At 38.7% G+C, this 18,680-nt stretch overlaps 1 protein-coding gene across 8 annotated transcripts in view; it reads right to left on the minus strand.

The window, feature by feature from the left end:
- Positions 1–18,680, minus strand: part of PPHLN1 (periphilin 1) — a gene marked incomplete at both ends in the record, with an annotated part of 97,853 nt that overhangs the window by 47,032 nt on the left and 32,141 nt on the right. For all 8 annotated transcript variants that reach the window (XM_084255366.1, XM_084255365.1, XM_084255363.1 and 5 more), the window contains one exon: positions 5,020–5,231. In XM_084255366.1, the coding sequence (XP_084111492.1) occupies positions 5,020–5,231 (212 nt within the window). The remainder of the gene's footprint in view (positions 1–5,019; positions 5,232–18,680) is intronic.

An 18,680-nucleotide genomic window follows, 5' to 3' on the forward strand; every position in this document is an offset into this window, starting at 1 on the left:
ACACACATGGCGATGTCATTCATTGGTTACTGCACTGGACCCTCTCTCATTCAGATGTAAGCTACAGGTGTGCTCCCAGGATATGCCCACAACACAGCCAGAGCTCTCGTGTGAGTAAACAATGGGTCCCCAAACAAGAATAAAGTACAGAATCTAATTTAACAGTATAACTGGTAACTGGATCAGTTATCAGTCCAATATTAAATTATACTTCAGGGACTCCACATAATACTGATCACCACAATGCTTCTCCACTTGCACCCCGACCAACTTCTACTCACTCTTCAGATACCAAGTAAATGTCTATTCCTTTGTTATGATTGTTTGTTTCCCTTGCTAGATCAAAAACTCAGAGGGCAAACACTGCAACTATCTCATTTTGGCACTTCTGTAAAATATATTTTTGTTGAATAAAAGATACCTGAGCATTGAACACAAACACTAGGTTTGATAGTCAACTGCTAAGAGAATGGATTCATCCTCCCTATCACTAAAAACTCATTATCCATTGATAAAGCCTTATTTCCACATTCCCACTGTCATCCTAAACCTGCACAAAAGCAAACAACAACAAAATCCACCTTTCTAAAGGCAGAATTAAACCTCTAAATTCCACTGGACTCCCACCTAATCTAAAATTTATGTGGATTCCCAAAATACTCATAGTCAACAGGTCTTCAGACATACCTTTTCCCACGACAGTGAAGTTCAGTAAGTGAGTCTATCTTACAAACAGATTCTTCTCAAATACTGTTTTTAATTTTTGTACATTTTCATTAACTTGAAAGATTAAACGCTGATGAATAATAGCATTTCTTTAAAATATATTTTATTCTTAACAATGGCTGCTGATATCAAGACAATAAATGGAGTGCATGATGGTGATAATACCCAATGGCATTACCTCAGTTAAAAATTAATTAACTAATGTAAAACGATTTTACAGTTTTAAAAAAGAAAAAGACAATAAGGAAAGGCTGGGATCAAAGTCAGAGCTTTAGAAAACAGACACAAAACAATAAATTGTTGAACTTGCAAACCTCCAGTGGCAATGGCACTGTAAACACTGAGCCAAAGTGTCACCCACCATGATCAATGCATGAGCATCACTGGCAACGTTGACATTCATCCACAGCAAATGTTTAAAATAAATTAACCAAGAGCTAGCTTGTAAATACTTAGATAATCATCCCTAGGAGCCACAAAAGATTTATAAAAACAAAACAAGACAATCTTTCTATGACTGTTGCAATAGAGGAAATGTTTTGTAATTTTAGCATTTTCAGGAAAGTGCAGACAACTGGCTGAATAACAACTATTGTAGATGAAATGACTGAGGTCCTGAGAAAGGGGTCTCTAGAGGTTTCTGTATTTGGCCTTATGCTACACAATATAATTATTAATGATAAATACAAAACACATACAGCCTGCTTCCTCTGAAGATAAAACAAAGCTGTTCTTACCTGTTACCAATATATAAGTTCACTAAATGATGTTTTGGGACAGCTAAAAAAAGAGACTATAAGCCAAAGTTGATTAGGTACAATCCAGCATTCCTAGATTTGATTTTTTTTTAAAAGATTTATTTTTACATATAAGAGCTGGGGTATAGGCCAGAGGAGGGGGTGGGGTAGCTGAGAGGATTCACCTGAGAGTGGGGAGCATAACAGGTGGATCCACTGCTGAGGGGAGAAGTGGGCGAGACAGGAGAGGTCTGCTGCACTGTATGGGTCAGCTCCCTGGCTTGGGATCGAACTCATGCTGCAGTGGCTACCAAAAGATTCATAGCACTAAGACTTAACCCCATGCGCCACCAGGGAGGCCCCATTCCTAGATTTTTAAGATGCATTAACTACCAACAAACAATTGCAGCTGATACAAAAATACAGGCTGAAATTCACCAGTAACTTGTGAAAATGGCTTCAATTTTAGTTGCCTACAGTCTCAAGGGCCAGTAATACAAGGAGGCTGACAAAACAAAAGTTCACTTACAGCTTCACAAGTTGAAAAGAACAGAAAGAAAATTAGGAATACAAAAAGTGTGAACATGATGTCAAATAAAAGAAACAGCTTATGTAACCATACATAAACCTGGGGCAAGGGGAGAGGAGTAGAATCAAGAGGATTATGATGGTATTCTTCAGATACATAAAAGTTTGCAACATAAAAGAAATAATGTTAGGCTCTAAGACAAGTAACTAGTATTGCATAGATTTTACAAGAAAATGTTTTAACAGTTTTATAAAAAATGAACTATACAAAGATGAAATGACTGGCCTGTGATACAGTACACTCATCACAGGAAGTACTTTCCACAAAAAATGGGCATGGGAGATGGAGTTTAAATGATCTCTGGTACCACTATTAAAGTTATTGTCCTAAGCAGAAGGTAAATAACAAAAAGCATAAGAAAAATGGGACTCATTTGAGAAAGGGGAGAAAAAAGGAAATACCTGAGGAGATATTTATGGGGGAGTGTTTGGTTAATCAGAATAAAAAATAAACTTCAGGTTAAAAAATATACAAGGCAGAAGTCCCATAACAAATAAGGGGAAAGGTAATAGAGTCAACCGGAACAGACTACACTATTAGCACATAAATATCAACAACAAAAAGGAGCAAAAAATAGCAAAATGGTCATATCTATATCCAAATTAGTCCAATTAAGTTACAGGCAGAAAATTCTTATACAAAAAGCACGGATGAAAACAACAGTTTGATTTAGGAGGATGATTAGTCTAAAGCAGTACAAAGTTCCATACGATTAACCCAAAGGGATAAGCAGAGTAAATTTAATTAAATACATGTGTGAAAACATGTGCACACATGCAGGCCTGTAAGCACAAAATGAGAAACAAATAGCTGAGATGGGAAAGTATTAAAAATCTCTCTGTGGCTTATAATTAAGTACTTAAGAGAGATATTAAATGTATGTAAGAATTAAGAAGATTGAGTGCTTGAGTGGTCACCACGGCCAAAGTACTAGTAATCATTAAAACAAGTAAAATTACCAAGAAAAATAGGAACAGAAAGCAAAAAATTTAAAACTAAAGAATTAATAAAATGAGGTCATAAGGAGTAAGAAAATTATTTTTACCTGTTATTTATATAACCATTTAAAATCTTTGTCAAAATTTTAAATAGAGCAGAAAAGCTAAATTAACATATCATTGTTAACTAATACATAATTAATCCAGTTTAAGCGATAACATAATTAAAGGACCCCTTTCACTCAGTCCTTTTTTTGAAAAGGCAAAGTGACATCAATATTTATGACATTTAGATTCAAAGAAAAATTGATTATAACAAAATGTAAAATAACAATTACAGGACTTCTCCATTATCATTTTGAAAGATGATGTTTTTATTCTGAAAACTATTTACTCAAAAGGAGTTACAGAAAATGTTTGTAATAGTTCAGCCCAAATAGTTAGGAAATCAACCCAAGTTACAAATAAAGAGATTTCCCAGAATAAACTTTTTTTCTTAATACTTACTTGACTTTCAAAACTAAATACTTATGAAAACAAACATAAGGCATTAACAAAATCATATGCTCACTTCATTCAATTTCCCTCCATATCTGAAGTCTCTAACTTTCCTCATTATCTTCCCCTCCCCCCAGATATTAAAGGTTTAGATCTCAGAGGATGAGGAAATGTATGGGAGAGCTTAAGACAGGAGCATCACATCATGGTTTCTCCATATTTCACCTCAAGATTTAGAGTGCTGGCTACCAAGAGACAAAAAATTCATAGAAAACACAACCCTAGAAATTTGTTTTAGAGAAGAAATGACAAAAAGTAGTCTAATTTACCAATTGTTATTTCAAATTAACTTAGTAGCCTCACTACAAGCTGCCAAGTAAAAATCTCAAGCCTCCATTTTCCACATTTTGTTTAAAAGGCTTCATAATCAGTTTCCAAAGACATTTTTCTTAAATCATTAATTCACTTGAATTTAAGTCATACACATTCAAAAAAGTATGTTCCTAGAAAGTATCTAGCTAATGTTGTATATTTATATATCTGTGCATGTGAGGGTGCATTAGAGTTAGACATTGTTAATCTTCTTGAAGGGGGATGTGGGGTGGGATGGAGGCCAGAAGTGAAGCAAAGGAGAAAATACCAAACTGTTAACACTAAATTCTCCTGTAAAAACTTTCAGTTCCTTTGAACTAATTCGAGATAATTTTAAGTGATCAGGAATATGTTAAGTGACTATGTCTGTTTTAAATCCATTTATATAAGATATCCAGAAATATCTTTTTTGGAAGCTCTATTCCATCTAACTGTAAATAATGAAAAAACTATTTAAAAAAAAAGTTAAGAAAGAAGTTAAAAGAAGAAGAAACAGAAATATCCTATACTTTCCTGGTTTCTATACTTTGGCTTAGAATTCCTTCTACCTGGAAGACACTTCCTCACCTGTATAAATTTGAAATAAAACCACTCCCCCACCCCCCCCAGTATGTTTCACTGATTTATTCCAACACATACTAAGCAACTCACCAGGGTGACAGGCTCTGGCCGCACACAACGCATGTGCAGGTGACCAAGCAAAAACTTAACAAATTGGAGACAGGAGAAGACTGAGCCCGTGGTAGGTTGTAGCTCTAAATACTCTTTAGGATTAAACACATTTTTCATGTAAAACATACTATTGAATATTTAACGATACCCATATTTAACAATGATACCTAGTGACAGGAGATTATAGAGGTTGGACCAGCCCAAGAACCAGCAGAAAATACAGGTAGGTAAGCATGACCTTCCAACATGATCATAAACACACCTCGTTCTGCCACACTCAAGAATTAGACATGAAATACCACACAAACTTGAAGCAGTGCCCAAATGGGGTAGGTGTGGTGTTCATTATACTAGTCTTTCCTCTTAGCTGTAAGTTTGGAGATTTTCAAAATAAAGTCAAAACAAAACATCTCTAAGGCAATCTAACTCAGTACATTCTCATCAGCAGAGGTTGTAAAAGAAGAAAGACTATCTCACAAATACGTACTTCTATGTTGAGACTGGTGAAAAGAGTACGATTTGCTTCTTTCTGGAGAGTAGCTTCTACTGCTGACACTGGAGCCAGATCTGCTATGAGGAGAATCCTTTCGGCCTACAGGTGATTCTCTGAAAAAAGGAGTATCTCTTTTATGAGGAGACCGGTCCCTCACATAATGGGAAGAGTAGAAGCTTTTTCTTCTGAAGCCATCTCTCATATCCCTTTGGAGAAAAAAATAAAATAATTAATTATATACTGTATTCTATATATACAAAAGTTCTGATTATAAGCTATTCTTTATGTTGTGATTTTTTTTTTAACCACCTAACTTCTGAAGTCATTCCACTAAAAGGGCACTTTGTTGGTGAAATAAGATTTAGAATGCATTTTGTCACAAAAATGAGCAAGGTGATTAAGTTACTTAAGTTACTTAATTCTAAGCAAGCAAAGGTTTTAAAATGTGAAAAAGAGTCATACAGATGCTACCTCTACTTGCCATTAACACCATACTAAATGCACTACCACAGAGATCCAGGGAATGACAAAGATTTCCCTAGTGAGACATTCCGTGGCCTATTACCTCATTCTAAATACAGCATAGACTACTGGTTTTCAATGATTTTGCATCCCTAGTGACAAATTAAGAATGCCAACAGATAGTTCTGTTGTCAAAACTGGAGGGGACAGGCCGGGAAGGGAACCACGGGTGGAAAGGGATACTGCTAAATTCCCACAATACCCAGGCCAGCTCCCAGACACAGAACAAAAAACTACCCAACCCAAATGTTAACAAGAAGCCCTAATAGGTAGCTATCAAATATTTGCTCTCCAAGTTTGTAGCTTTAGTGTACTGATTGTTGCCCATCTCTAAATACCGATTTTCATCACCTCTACTTTTACACATTAAAATTTTTTGTTGAGCGATGCCATCAACTCAAAGCAGAAAATGTGAGTAGTAAAACTTTACAAAACAAAACTCTTTCAAACATCAAAGTAAATCAAAATTATTCAACTATCAAGATCGTGCCTCTGTTTAAAAGAACACTTAGGAATCAAAAGAGATTTTAAAAGATTTAGCAAATATACCACCATATCAAAATTAAAGAATAGTAAATCTCAGACAGAAAACTGCTAAGAGACAAACCAGGGGTGGGTGAGGAACCACACGTAAGTGTACTCTGTGGACCCACTAAACATGGGGTCTGACTAACAACAGGGAGAGACAGGGGGTGCCAGGTTGATTCCCAGAGTTCCGGCAGGATGAATTATTGAAAGAAGAAAAGAAGACTTGGAAAACAAGGATGGCAAAAGACTCAAATTTAAACTGAACATGTTAGGGTTGAGATGTTTCTGTAATATCCTGGTAGGTAACTAGAGTTACAGGCCACACACGCAGAAGAGGTTTTTGACTATAAATACAAATTTGTCTGTAAATAAGCAGTATTTAAAGACATGGGTATGGATGACAACAACGGATGAGAAGACCAGTGGGCCGAGAGAAATAGCACACTGAGAGAAAAATGAGTAGTGAAAGAAAGAACAGAGACAGGAGGGAAACCTGATAACAAGTTACCGGAGAAGTCAAGGAAAGTGCACCCAGAAGGGTAAAGGTTTTATTTACTACAGTAAAATTAAATGAACTCTTGCTGATAACTTAGTCAGGAGCTAGTAATACGCAGGACCAGATTCAAAGATGGTCTTCCAGAGGAAACAAAGGAGGAAATGCTGAGCTAAACTTTCCTAAATCTGACACCAGGTGGCGGTAAAATCACAGGACAGTGCAGAACTACCAATGTGGCTGGGGGTGGCTGAATACACCTGGGGGAAGAGCAGGTTTGATTTTAATGCCTCAGAGCAGTAATGTCTCTCAGACTCTTCAAGTCAACCTCTCCTACAGTCCATCAGATTAAGCAAAACTATCACAATAAGCATCATTTATCATTTCCTCTTGATATAGCAGTAATATTAGCCATTTGTTCATGTATCTTTTTCTGGTGTCTTTATACCTCTACCTCTACACACATATACATGGCAGGGGCGAGGGGGGGTAGAGAGACCCCATGTTCCAGAAAGGAGGGTGAAGGGGGAGTACCATTATTTAAAAAAGGGAAGGGAAATGTGTATTAGTAAATAGAAAGCTGGCGGGATGGTGGTAGCAGCATTTCTTACTGAGGTTTAAATGAACATTACCTAATAGAAATATAAACTGAACCACAGATGTGGTATTCATGTTTAAAGGGTAAAGAAAAACAGGTAGAATAAATTTTAGCAATACTTCTTACTTAACCTAACATATCCAAGATAATAACATGTAACCAAAATTTAACAAGTTATTTTACATTCTGTTTCATCTGAAATCTTGAGACTCCAGTGTGTGTTTCAAACTCGCCTAGTATTTCAGTCTGAACATTGCAAGTGCTCGATATGCACAGGCAGCCAAGGGGTCCCATCCACAGACGTGGATGGTGGGAAACCATCCCAAGCTTCAAGAAAAAGCGGAGAGGGATTAAAGGGCCTTATGTGAATGAGGACAGAAATAGTTTGAATAGTGAAAATGTTAAAAAGCAGTGACTACAAAGCAAAAGAAACAAAATTTTAGAGGAAATGCTACCTAAATGACAAATACTGCAGAGACTGAAAGAGATCTCTGCATTTAAGATTTATGAGCCATATGACTAGTGAATTGGTTATCATGGAAAACTTTGGAAATTAAAGCAGACTGGAAGAAAATTTAGATCTACTGGAAACATTAAGCCATTACTTTTCTTATAAAAGTTTGGCAAAGAAAGAGAAAGAACAGTATTTTGAGAGTAGGGGTTTATATGAGCATATCTGAACATGAAAAGGCCAATTTCTGATGAGAGGTAAAAATGATAATCCAAGACACAACAATGCTACCTGATAAAGGAGTCAAAAATCAACCGAAGAAAATGAGACAAAGGAACTATGGAGAAGACAATGGTATTGAGGTAAAGAGGAGAAGAAAATGAAAATAAAGACAAAAATTCTTTTTTTTTTTAAGATTTATTTATTTATTTATTTATTTATTTATTTATACAAGCACTGGGTACAGTCAGAAGCGCGGGAGGGTGAGAGAATTCACCAGTGCCAGAGCGGGGAGCAGAACAGGCAGAATGACGAATTACACTGCTGAGGGGAGCAGTAGGCGTGGCAGGAGAGATCTGCGCACCATGTAGGACCCTCCCCGGCCAGCCGGGGATCGAACCGGTGCTACAGAGGCTGCGGGCAGCTTCGCAGTCCAGCACTCAACCGCTGCACCACCAGGGAGACCCCTAAAATTCTCATTTTGAGAAAATACTGGAACATTCTTCAAAAGGTCTTTACATCAGTAAAGTGTATACAGAGGTCATCAATAGAAAGTAAAGAAAGTGTGAATGTGAGAAGAAATCTGAGGTAGAGCGGAAAGTTCTCTTCCAAGGAAAAGTATTAGCAGGAGCAAAGTCTCTGAACTGCAGAGTCCTCGGACTTGCTTCAGCATTACCTAGAAAGGTGAAGCCAACACAAATTTAGGGGTATAAGGCCACACCTACTTAACATCTCTGAGGGTGAAAATGAAGACTCTGTTTTAACAAAGGACCGCCAGGTAATTCTGATGTACACGCAAAACTCAGAGAAGGAAGAAATCATATAACATAACCTGTAAGAGCTGTAGCTATCTCTAAGCCAAAAGCCAAAACTCAAAGCTCATAAAAGATAGAACAATTCCCAGTGAATATTCTTGGGCTTTACAAGCTTACAGATAACTAAGGAAGAGCTGAAACCCCACAAGAAAGAACCAGAGTTAAAATATCATCCAATCAAGAAGATTGCGAGTCAGAAATTATTAGACGTAAGGAACAAGAAATGGTGTCATGGAAATTTATCAGAAAATACAAAGATGAAGACAGGGTGGCTATGGATAAGATGAGAGATGACAGTGGAAAAGAGGCTTAAAGGAGGTAATAAGAAACAAAATGTGTGCCCATAACTCATCTCAAGTAACAAGAAGTTACGTGGTAAGCGGTACTTCATTCTTGGAAAGTTAGGTAATCAGATTAACATCTCTGAAGGTGAGACCCAGGCCTCAGTGTTTTAACTAAGAAAAAGAGATGGAAAGAATGGTCAAAAATAGACCCATTCCATTTTGACTCCACAAAGTCAAGTCTTTGCCTATATTCTAAAGGGGAAAGAGAATATAAATAAAACATTTCATAGCGACAAGTACTATAAAGAAGGGTAGATGATGAGATGTTCTTTTAAATAGGGTGATCAGGGAGGCAGTCCCTAAGAAAGCAATAAATGAGCAGAGGTGTACAAGAGGGGTAGAACCCAACAAAAAAAGGTGGTGGTGAAGAGATGTGATTTATGTTTACAATAACCACTTCAACCGCACTGTGAAGGCATTGTACATTGGTGAGAAGGGCATGATGATGAGGCTAATAAGTAGAGTAAAATTTTTTTTAAAGATTTATTTATTTATGCATACAAGAACTGGGGTACAGGCCAGAGGTGAGTGGGGATCAGAACAGGTGGAATGACTGAAATACACTGCTGAGGGGAGCAGCGGGTGAGACAGGAAAGGTCTGCTGCGCTATGTGGGTTGCTCCCTGGCCGACTGGGGATCGAACTCATGCTGTAGTGGCTGCGAACAGCTCCACAGGTTGCGTCTTAACCCCCTGCGCCACCGGGGAGGCCCCAAGGAGAATAAATTTTAAGAGAACTTGGACAGGGCCAGTAAAAGACTAAGATAAGAGCTGCAAAGCTGGACGCAGCAGCTCAGGGAAGTACAGCCACTTAGAGCGAGACAGTCACAGAGGGGATGATGAAAATTTAATATAGAGAAAAAAGGTTTAAATATCCCCTAGACCCAGGCCCGTTCAGTTTTTTCACCGCTGCCAGGTACTCCGCACTTGGGAGTCCTTGCTTTTGTTCCTTTCCTCTAAATAAACTTTACTTTTTTGAACAATGTTTGCTTCTCTCTGCTTACTATCTAAAAAGTCTGCAAATTCCTTTCTTGTGGCTTCGTGGGACAAGAACTTGTGGTGGCTGAAGTGTTACCAGGGTGAACAATAGCAGCAGCACCTATCACAACAGTAACAGCACACACTGACTTCAACATGATGTCATGATTTTTTTTTTTTTTAAGATTTATTTATTTACACAAGCACTGGGGTACAAGCCAGAGGCGCGGGAGGGTGAGAGAATTCACCAGAGACTGAGCAGAGAGCAGAACAGGCAGAAGGACCGAAATACATTGCTGAGGGGAGCAGCAGGCGTGACAGGAGAGGTCTGCCGCGCCATGTGGGAATTGCCCTAGCCGGCTGGGAATCAAACCAGCACTGCAGAGGCTGCGGATAGCTTCACAGCGCTGCACTCAACCTGCTGAGCCAGCAGGGAGGCCCATGACATGACATTTTTTATGCTTGGGGGGTGGGGGGTGGGTGAAGATGACCACTTGTGCCTAGTGGATAAAGTCAGGGATGCTTCCAAACATACTGCAATACACAAGGCAGCCCCACAATAAAAAACGATCCAGCCCCAAATGCCAATAATGCCAAAGTAGAGAAACCTTAAGACAGACAGACACATATACACTGGTAAATTAATCTATTAGCTTGAGAAATGTATAGTCTAAAATGTCTCTTATAACAAATGTAATGTCAAATATTAAAATGTCTTCAACTTTCCTAAACACTGAAATTACATCTTATATCTTCAAGTATTTTCCACTCTATTTTCAATCTTTTAATTTATCTATAGTCCAATAATTAAGATCATAGGCTCCGGAGCAAGTCTGCCAGGGTTTAACTCATGACTTCATTGCTGATTTGTTGTGAGAGAAGTTTGACAATTACTGAACCTCTCTTTACCTGCCTCATCACCTATGAAATGAAAGTGATGAATTCAGAGGACTGATGCCTGCCCACACACATCATGAGCACTTTACATGTCAACTCATTAACTTCAAGCTTAAAAATAGAGGGACTGTGCTGAAGGAATCACATATGGTCTACAGCCATACCACCCTGAACAAGCCCAATCTCGTCTAAAGGAAACACACATGGTGCAAAGCTGTAGTACAGAGATCACGAACAATACACACATGAACAATGTACATCATCACTGTCACCTCACACTTTTTCAAAGTCTTCTTGAATGGGTGATTGCATCTGTCATTCAGGTAACATACTGCAAACCATGTAGTTTTGCTAACTCCTTATCTCTCAGTAGTAAATTATGTGAAATTTTACAAAAGTGGATAACTGAAGAATTGGCCAAAAAGACAAAAGTACAGTCACAAAACAAAAATGAACATTTTATTTATTTTTGTGTAGAAGAACTGGGGCGTGGGCCAGAGGTACGGGGGGAGAAAATCACCAGAGTGGGGAAGAAAACTGGGGGATAGACTGGAATTTACTGCTGAGGGGAGCAGTGGGCAAAACAGAAGAGGTCTGTTGCACCATCAGCTCCCTGGCAGGATCGAACTCAGGACATAAGGGTGACAGTGCTGAGACTTAACCCCTAAGCCACAGGGGAAGGCCCACAAAACAAAAATGAGATAATGGTAGAAGTGAAATTCAAAATGAACATAAACAGTTACAGAAGAAAATAGGGCCTCCCCAGTGGCGCAGTAGGTTGAGCACAGCACTGTGAAGCTGTCCACAGCCTCTGCAGTGTGAGTTCGATTCCTGATCGCCCAGGAAGATTCCCACATGGCGTGGCAGACCTCTCCTGTCGTGCCCGCTGTTCCCTCAGCAGTGTATTTCAATCATCTGCCTGTTCTGCTCCCCGATCTGTCCCTGGTGAATCCTCTCACCTGGTGAATCCACACCTCTGGCCTGTACCCTAGCTCTTGTATAAAAACTAAATAAATCTTTTAAAAAAAGTTACATAAGAAAATAGCTGAGCATGAGAATGTTTGTGCTGTCCTTCAAGAGACCCGCGATATGCAGCCTAAAGACCTTAGGGAAGGTGAACTTACTAACATGAATCACAAAACTTACTAACATGAATCATAACAAGGATAAAGATAATCCTCAGAAAGTGAGGCTAACTCAAAATTTCACATTAAACAAACTCTTAGAGATATTTCACAATAATGAAAATACAAGGAACAAAATGATGGAAACTAATCCAAACTCAGAATGCATACAGTTCACCAGATGGTTGCTCTGTATCTTAAGTTACATAAGAAGGCAAGTGTTGTTCAAACTACTCTTGATAAATCTTTTACAAAGAAATAAAGCTCCCTTTTTAAAAGATTTATTTATTTATGCATACAAGAGCTGAGGTGCAGGCCAGAGATGCAGCGGGGTGAGAGGATTCACCAGAGATAGAGTGGGGAGCATAACAGGCAGACTGACTGAAATACACTGCTGAGAGGAGCAGTGTAAGAGTTACGAGAGGTCTGCCGCACCATGTGGGTCACCTCCAGGAACTGAAATTATGCTGCAGAGGCTGTGGATAGCTTCATAGTGCTGTGTCTTAACCCCTTGCACCACCAGGAGGCCCCTGAAATAAAACACTTTAGTTCTAAATGTTTCTAGTGTTTTAAACTAGAGTGCACTAAATTATTATTTTACCATTTATTTCCCTACACATTTCTAATTGACAGTTGAATATTTTGACAAAAAATATTAGCAGTCAGAACAAGTGTTCATTTTTCCCTTTGACAATTAAAATTTAAGTGAGAATAATGATTTTTGGAAATGAAGGAAAAAAATAATTGAAGGCATTAAAAGGAAGCTTCTGGGAGGCAAGTAATATTCTATTTCTTAGTCCAGATTGTGGTTGTGGCAATTTATTGAGCTATTTGCTGTAATATGTGTACTTTGCATATATTAACATGCACAAATAAGTATTTATAAAAAGAAAGGTATATATTTTTCTGTAAAAATGTGGTATATATGAATAGAGATTCTCATCATTTATATAATCTGAAGTGTTTTAGAGAAAGTGAACATAACCTTTATTGTTGAGAAATTTAATTTTTAATATTTATTTTAAGGAAAAACTATTATCTGAAAATTATTAATACATTTCAGTGATTTCTTCTTCAAAACCCAAATAGCACAGCAATACTTGCCAAACCCAAGAGAAGTCAGCCTTGTCAACTTCAGCTACCAACATGGTGTCATCTCATCTTCAAAGAGGATGACTAAGAAACATAGTCTTAGTAGGCCCTTCCATCTCAAAACAGTCTTCAAAGGCAATCCTTCCAATGTGGCTTAGCCAAGAAATCAACTTATATTTTACTGTCATTTATTTTCCCTTTATTCAGAAAAATGTTATACCTTAACACAGCAATACTTAACCTTCAACATCATCTCCAAATAGAAGATATCTCTTTATCCAGTCTGCAGTAAAATCAGTGAACAGATACAAAAGCATTTTTTAAATAATCCCATGTAAAAAAATTTAAAATTTTCCTCCCATAGTTTTTCTTAAATCTTTGGTAGCTGCTACCACATTTAAGCAACTAAATACTATCAAATTCCTAATAAACACAAAACAATAACTAATAGAAAATCAAAGACTCCACTGTTCTTGGTCTAATGGTTTATCTTGCACTTACTCAAGGTTTGAATTCTATACTGTATATTTAATACACATTTTGTACTAACAAATTATTAACATATGTAAACATTTGTATTTCTTAAGTTCAAGCCAAAAATGCTACTACTTCAAAGCTCATCTTGGGCCTCCCCGGTGGCGCAGCGGTTGAGCGCTGGGCTGCGAAGCTGCCCGCGGCCTCTGCGGCACTGGTTCGATCCCCCCGGCTGCTTCCCGGCCACCGGAGGAGGGTCCCGCATGGCGCGCAGACCTCTCCTGCCGCCCGCTGCTCCCCTCAGCAGCGTACTTCGGTCCTTCTGCCTGTTCTGCTCCCCGCTCTGGCTCTGGTGAATTCTCTCACCCTCCCGCGCTTCTGACTGTACCCAGTGCATGTATAAAAAAACAAAAACAAACAAACAAACAAACAAACAAACAAAGAAAACATGCCTCTATTAAAAAAAAAAAAGCTCATCTTAATTTTTCAAAACACCACTGTAATATTCAAGAAATATTTCTACATCCAAAATTCAGAACTAAAAATGCTGACTAATTCAACTGCTGAAAAACAGCAAGAAATTTTTTTAGCAATCTTCTCAGAGCCATCAGAGAATGCAGTAAAGAACTATGGAACCAAGACACAAGAGAAGGAGGAAGCCCAAAGAGCTATATCTTTGTCTTTGTCTTTTTGGCTGCTTTTCCCTTTATAGATCTGCCAATTCAGAAGTTGCTGAGAGGATGAAATGCTGAAAAATAATTTTGATGGCTTTATAGATTAGAATATAAAAATAGGATTAGAATATAAAAAGAGAGTCCAGATCTTCCACACTGAAGAAAGGTAGGAACTCCAGCTGGTTGCCTAATAAGAGTGGGGTGAACTAGAAACAGACTGGCCCAGCTTCACTGGACCCAAATTCCTCCAGGTGACCCTACTTTGCTGATGGCCCTAACCTGCTCTCTGTCTGTTTTCCTGACCACTAATTAAAATTCTTCTCTTCACAGCAGAGTTGAGATTAGCAGTCTGGTAATCAAACCTAGAGCTCCTCCTCCAAAAATGAGAGCAGGGCCTCCCTGGTGGTGCAGCAGTTTAGTGATGGGTTGTGAAGCTGCCCGCAGCCTCTGCAGCGCTGGTTCGATTTCCGGCCACCAGGCGAGGGTCCCACATGGTGCGCAGACCTCTCCTGCTGCCCACTGCTCCCCTCAGCAGTGTACTTCATCAGTCTGCCTACTCTGCTCTCCCCTCTGGCTCTGGTGAATCCTCTCACTGTCCCGCGCTTCCGACTTACCCAATGCTTGTATAAATAAATAAATAAATCTTAAAAAAAAAAAAAAAAAAAAAATGAGAGCAAATGCCAAGTGGTGTCCCTGTGGCTTCCGGACTACTGTCTATGCACATTACCTATGCAACCAGTGCCTATTCAGTCAAGTGTCACAGCACACCTGATGAACTTTCACAAAACACTAATGCCTAGTCTCTACCCAAAGACAATTAAATCAGATCTCCAAGTGTGAAGACCAAGAATTAGTATTTTTTAAAGTTTTTCATGTAACTCGGAGAACTGCCAGAACTGAGAATGACAAGTAGCTTTTATATGCTCTGTATTCCAGAGTCCCAGGCCGTTGCCCTGCTCCAGAGATTACAAGCTCTGGCTTTAACTACCTGTGAACACTGAAATATCAAGAGATTTAACATTTGAAAAATCTTGATTTCTCATTTCTCTTGAAGCACACCACACTGTTCTACATTTCCAAATAGCAAAAATCAACTGATAAAAAGTAACTATAGCTCCAGTTTGACCCTCACCATTTCCTGACTGGCCAATCTAGTGAGAGTTCTTTCCACACAGAGTTAAGGGCATCAAAACCAGAGATAAGCAAATATGTTAACTGCTTACCTGCAAGTATTACAAGAACTTTCTGCTTACTAACGGTATTTGTGTATACTTAATTAACAGTGATATGAGCCAAACTTGTAAATGCTTTCAGAGCCTCAGCTTCTGCATAAATCAATACTTCAACTTCCTTTAACTGCAACCTGGGATTTCAATACAAACACTACCTGGTGTAAGGTGGTATCTCATTGTGGTTTTGATTTGCATTTACCTGATTATAAGTGATGTTGAACAATTTTTCATATACCTGTTGGCCATTTGTATTTCCTCTTTTGGATAAGTGTCTTTTTAGCACAATGAGACACCAATTTACACTAGTGAGAATGGCACATATTAAAAAAAAACAGGAAACAACAAATGTTGGCAAGAGTGTGGAGAAAAAGGAACTCTCCTACATTGCTGGTGGGATTGCACACTAGTCCAATCACTATGGAAAGCTGTGTGGAGGGCCATCAAACTCCTAAAAATGGAGCAACCATATGACCCAGCAATTCCACTGCTAGGAATCTATCCAAAGAAAACTAAAACATTAATTCAAAAGGAAACCTGCACCACTATGTTTACTGCAGCACTACTTACAATAGGTAAGATATGGAAACAACCCAAATGCCCCAAAACAGATGACTGGATCAAGAAGATGTGGTCTATATACACAATGGAATACCACTCAGCAATCAAAAAGATAAAATGATGCCATTTGGAGCAACATGGATGGAGCTGGAAGCGATTATGCACAGTGAAATAAGTCAGAAGGAAAAAGAAAAAAAATTGGATGGTTTCATTTATAGGAAGAAAATAGGGGTACAACCTAAGGGATCACAAAAAAAAATAAATTTAAAAAATAAAATTAACACTGCAGAGACATTCTGCAGTGGAGAGGGAGGGAGAAGGATCAAAACAGGGGAGGCAAGAACACAAGGGACTGTGGTGATGGTGCATGGGTGACTTGGTGGTGGAAATTTCATGGGAAATACACCTGCGAGGAGAAAGCACACATTGTACAAAAATGAACAATGATGTAAAATATATCTATAAATAAAAATAAAATGACTAGTGGTAGGGAGTCCCAAAAAAAAAAAAAGAGAGAGAGAGAGAGAGAGAGAGAGAGAGACATAGATATAGATGACCAAGCCTTAAGATCCTGCGGTAGGAACATAAAATTAAGTTTTAAATCCTTATCTCTAAGAAAAGGGGAAAAGAGTCCCCAGAATCCCTTGTTTAAGCTCATGCTACCATAACCCCCTCACTGCCCATATGAACAATCTCGTGGTAACTTAGTCACATTTCCAAAAGTCTTTACCCCAATAATGCAGCCTGCACAGAAACACATCATGAGTGACTTTCAAACTCCCTATGGATCATCTGTGCATTATCTTAGTTTTGTAGCCACCTCCTCTCTCTCTACAACACTAAACCTTGCCACTGATCCCCAGAGCAGTGCTTCACTTTGTATTCCAACACTGCATTACCACAATGTTGTGTACCTCAGTTTTCTCTTCCCTGCAATCACCCCACTTTCACATCATGGATACCTTCAGTCTCCTACATTTTGTAGCAATCCATGAACCTGTCCTGGCCTCATTTATCCCTCATTTATCACCCTTCCAGTATAATATAGTATTTGAGTCATTGTAGGAATACCAGTAATTCCCAAATCTGTGATCTCTTCATTGACAAAGACTGTCCCCTGCCTACAGACTTGCCCCCCTGCAGATTCATAGTCTGTCATGCTACACTAGGCCTTCAATTCCACTACTAAATATTTTCACTTAGCATTGCTGCGTTTAATCTCCCATTAACCTCTCAAACTCTTCTCTATCTTGACAATTCTCCCCCAAGTCTTCTAATCTAACACCAAACTTTCACTTTTAGTAAGGTGCCCGACTTCCTAAAAAGCACAGCAGTCACGAGGCGTGCACTACACCTCCACTACCCAGGCCAGACCTCCCCCCACCCCAATTTGCCTTCATTTGCTACATCCTTAATTTCGTTTTTCCTTTCTTGGGATATAATTCTTTTCCCCAGGTTAAAAGTTAGCCCTTTGGGGCCTCCCTGTGGCACAAGGGGTTAAGGCACAACCTGTGAAGCTTTCCGCAGCCTCTGCAACACAAGTTTGATCCCTGGCCAGCCCGTGAGCTACCCACATGGCACAGCAGACCTCTCCTGTCTTGCCAGCTGCTCCCCTCAGAAATGTATTTCAGTTGATCTACCTGTTCTGTTCCCCACTCTGTCTCTGGTGAATCCACTCACCCCCCACAACTCTAGCCTGTACCCCAGTTCTTGTATGCATAAATAAATAAATCTTTGTTTAAAAAATAAGTTAGCCCTTCAGTAAGTGGTCTTCACTGAACTGCTCCCATCATAATTACCCCTTTTCTGCCTTATCATCTTCAAGCTCTTTCAACATACAAATAGGCTCAAGTCACTGATCACCTAATAAAAGTATGGAGGGAGGTTTAACAAAAACATCTCCCTTTAGCGACTATCCTTCTCCAGCTAATGACTTTACCTACTTTTCTCTGAATTATGTCCTTTGTTTTTTAATTGTCTGCCCAGGTTGAATCTATCACCCCACACATTCATCCTGAAGCAGTCAAAGCCATGAGATACATTATATTACTAAATACTCAGTTGTGTTAGGTATTAGTGACCTCTAATATTGTTCTCAAAGTTTTATTTTTGCACTAATTTCCATAAAGGTGTCACCTAGGGCTCTGTCCTTAATCCAATGGCTCTCATCTAAAACACATCTTCTCCTTGGACAATCTCAATTTTGAAAGAAGCTCCTCCCCTGAAAGCATTCCTCCCATAATGCCAAGTCTCAGGCAATGGTGCTATCATACACAGTAAACAAAACCCAAATCTACATATTTTGTTCTTCCTTATTCCCAGTCAAAAATCACATCTTTCTGACTTTCTACTTCCTGAGCATTTAACTTTCTACTTCCTGAGCATCCTTTTCTCTATCCTAACTCCCCTTTCTCTAATTCAGATATTCATGATTCTTTGTTCAATCTCCAGTGCCATCTTTAAAACTCACCCTATATACTAAAGACAGAGTAAATGACAATCTGATGTGGTTACTTTGTCCCCCGTCACTACCAGAATAAAATTTTTTCAGTAGTTCCCACTATAAATAGAATAAAACCCAGGTTTCTTAGTTATACTTTAATCCACAATTGTACAGGTAAATACACAATTAATACCTCTACACATCATTCTTAATAC

The sequence above is a fragment of the Talpa europaea genome, assembly GCF_964194135.1.
Source record: "Talpa europaea genome assembly, chromosome: 15".
Classification (NCBI taxonomy): domain Eukaryota; kingdom Metazoa; phylum Chordata; class Mammalia; order Eulipotyphla; family Talpidae; genus Talpa; species Talpa europaea.